This window comes from Ixodes scapularis, unplaced genomic scaffold, assembly GCF_016920785.2.
Source record: "Ixodes scapularis isolate PalLabHiFi unplaced genomic scaffold, ASM1692078v2 PGA_scaffold8__174_contigs__length_109621045, whole genome shotgun sequence".
NCBI classification, from domain to species: Eukaryota; Metazoa; Arthropoda; class Arachnida; order Ixodida; family Ixodidae; genus Ixodes; species Ixodes scapularis.
This window is the reverse complement of record NW_024609883.1, coordinates 12,633,985-12,637,369: the sequence shown is the minus strand read 5'-3', so window position 1 is coordinate 12,637,369 and position 3,385 is coordinate 12,633,985. Positions and strand designations below refer to the sequence as shown.

At 43.7% G+C, this 3,385-nt stretch overlaps 1 protein-coding gene across 1 annotated transcript; it reads left to right on the top strand.

Moving 5' to 3' along the window:
* Positions 1-1,643: 1,643 nt before the first annotated feature.
* Positions 1,644-2,441, top strand: LOC120837847 (the record flags this gene model as incomplete). Its single annotated transcript, XM_042286686.1, has 1 exon — positions 1,644-2,441. A coding segment is annotated over one exon (798 nt), but the record flags the coding sequence as incomplete, so codon positions are not given.
* Positions 2,442-3,385: the final 944 nt, after the last annotated feature.

Genomic DNA, 3,385 nt, shown 5'->3' with positions numbered 1-3,385 from the left:
TGTAGAATGGGAGCCAGTATGTCGACACACCCCTTAACTATAAAATTCGGTATGCCATCAAGGCCACAAGATTTTTTTAGATGGGAGCTGATGAATTGCCCAAACAACGTCGGCAAGGTCATATGTCGCAGGAGGAAAATGGTTATGAGTAGTTAGTAAAATCTCTGTGTTTTCGACAATGACTGATGAATAGGTGGACAGGCAAAACTTTGCGAATTGATTGCATATCTTATCAGGATCAGAAGAATATGCTCCGTCAATCATAAGTAAAGCAGGGCTCGACCTATCTCAAGTATGCTTCTTAAATGATCGCCAAAAATCCTGGAAACGCTTGGAAACACTTCCTTCGACTTGTCTACGATAAGCCTCTTTATCGCGCTTATACAGTTCTTTATCCGTGGCTCGGCATATTTTAAACCTGTCATAAACTTCGTTGCTGTTAGTAGTGCGGTAAAGACGGTGCAAATGTAACTTTTTGCGCATTACGCGTTTTAATTCGCGAGAGAGCCAGGGGGGGATATCTGTTTGATCGATCAGTTTGTTTACGAGGTATAAAGCTGTGCATGCCGGTCATCAAAATATTGGTCAAAGCAGTGACCGCCTCGTCAATCGAGTGTAAACAAAGGACGTCGTCCCACGCGTACGCAGCAAGGAAAAGATAAAAGTCAAGGTATGAGCCGTTGGCGTAATCAAACCGATATATGTTTTTGTGTTTCACGGACGAGACTAGCACGTCTACCTTAACGGAAAATGGAACATGCCATATATCGGCGGAAACAATTGGATTGCTCACTACTGCAATATTGTAAGTTTCAAGATTAGTAAAAAAAACGTCCAGAGCGTTTCCACATACGTTTGAAGGAACTTCACCACGGTAAAGATCGTTGTAGTAAAAAAAAATTGAAGAGCTGATTTCCTTTACGACAGCTTGACTCTGAAGCTTCGCTCGACCACCAGGTACCAGGTACATTAAAATCGCCGACAATGATCACGTTAAAGTTGGCGGGGTCGAGTTTTTTTGATGAACTGATCAGAACCTGCTCAAATTCCTCGGAATCGAGAGACAGGGGTATATAATAATTTCCAATTAAAAGATCTTTGGGTCCGCCAGTTTTCACTTCAAGCCAAACACATTCTTCATAGCTTTCGAGGTCCAAGCGACGAACTGCCGTAATGTTGTTGCCTATGGCTGTGAGTACACCACCACCGTATTTCTCTCCGGTAACTCCGTAATTGCGGTCGCGGCGAAATATGGAGTAGCTGTCACAAAAATATTCATAAGATGAGATGTCACTTAGTAGCCAAGTTTCTGTAATACAATACACGTCTTAGTCTGAAAGCGCTACCCCCTCAGAAAACGTATCGAGAGAGCAAGTTGACGCAGTGTATTTTGATTGTAGCAAGGCATTTGATCGTGTAAACCACAAGTTTCTGTTACACAAACTTTCTCTTTCTGGTCTGAGCGACGAGTACTGTTCTTGGTTTGAAAGTTATCTTTCTGCAAGAGAAAACTGTGTCGGCTACGCAAATGTTAGGTCTTATTTTTTTCCTGTGCCATCTGGTGTACCCCAGGGCTAAAGATGTTTGTTAAAGATGTCCAAGACATAATTCGCCATTCGAGCCTCTTGCAGTTCGCTGATGACCTCAAGATCTATAAAAATATTTCGTCATTAAATGATTGTGCTCTACTGCAGGAAGATATCAACGCCATCTGTCTATGGTGTAAAGATAACGGGCTTGATCTTAACATTGGAAAAACAAATGTAATATCTTTCACGCGTAAGACTAATCCAACTCACTTTCTGTACTACTTAGAAAATTCGTCGATTACTCGAGTTACGATTGTGAAAGATCTGGGAGTGATGCTAGACTCCAAACTCAACTTTAACTCGCACGCGACATACGTTGTGAGTTCTTGTTTTCTTCTCGGTGCAATTTCAAGATTTAGTAAGTGTTTTTCAAGTGTTTACATTTTCTACCCACTTTACCGAAACATAGTTCTTCCAAAACATGACTTCTGCACTGTGATTTGGAACAGCCTTAGTGCTACAGCTTCCAATAATGTGGAACGCATACAGAAAATATTTGCCAGAACTTATCATTTTAGATCCCCATCACACGATCTATATGATTACAACGAAGTGCTTAGACAATTGCAAATCACTAACCCTGCATCAAGACGATGCTCGCGCGACCTTTTATTCTTGTTTAAATGCATACATTCTAATCACGATATTAGCTCTCCGGTCACATCTATTAACTATCATATACCCGGTAGGAATATTCGTTCTAGTCGCACTTTCCATGTCAATTACAGCGATTTCACGCCACCCTCGGGCCGACTGCAAAACTACTTCAATCATCTGGAATCAGATGGCATTGACATTTTCAACCCTAACCAACCTCATTTTAGGAAGCGCTTGCTTCATGTATTGAAATAATGTTCATGCTTTGCAATTATTCCTGTGTTTTTCCTTTAGAGGTGTGTGAGGCGACCATACTTTTCTTGTTTGCGTTTATATGCTATCTGAAATGTTACTAGCAAGTGCACCAATGTATAGGCTTTGGCTGTTTATGGGCACTCAAAATAAACAAACAAACAAACAAACAAGTGCCTCGGTGTCTCCGTGAAGCATCGAAGTGCAGCTACAGCCCTCTTCGGCGAGCTGAACGGGCTGCCATGCTTTCGAAGGCCCATGTCCCGCAGCGCTGGCACCCGGAGAACCGCACCATGGCGCTCGCAGGGGTGAGTTACGTCGTCTCTGTAGAGTTTGCATCATTCAAAAACAGTTGTACGTGAAAGGAGTATAGCAAAGTAAAACTGAATGTTACGGAAAAGTAGCAGATTAGGCGATTGGTGTGGTACGACCGAGCCGAGTACGCAGTCGTCTGTTTTTAGTCTTTCCCCCCAGCGACATATTGTATGCCACTTGTCCAAACAGATAGTGTGGTAGGATATCTGTATGTGGGTCATAAACTTCGCAGTCACGACTCAGTGTCCGATGGTAGCCTATTTTAGCAGATGAAGTGACATCGGATGTCTAAGTGACATCCGATGTCACTTCATGCCAGTGGCGTAGCCAAGGAGGGGGGTTCAGTACCTCGCACCCCAAATCCCCCCCGGCCCCAAGAAACCTGGCTACGCCAATGCTTCACGCGCGCGATAAAGCGCCGTCCTAAGGTATTAAACTCAGGACGCACTGTTCGTCTTACGCGTGTTCCATCAGTCGCTCGCCGCTGATTTGTTTCACCATAAAGCGCCAGTGAGGCAAACGCTGCGGGGGCGAGTAGCATGTTTTCGTACCTGCCTACTAGTTTTCTGAGGTCCGTTAATCTGCAAGTGCTTGTGTTCCCCCTACCTATCATTCCAACAGAATCCACCGGC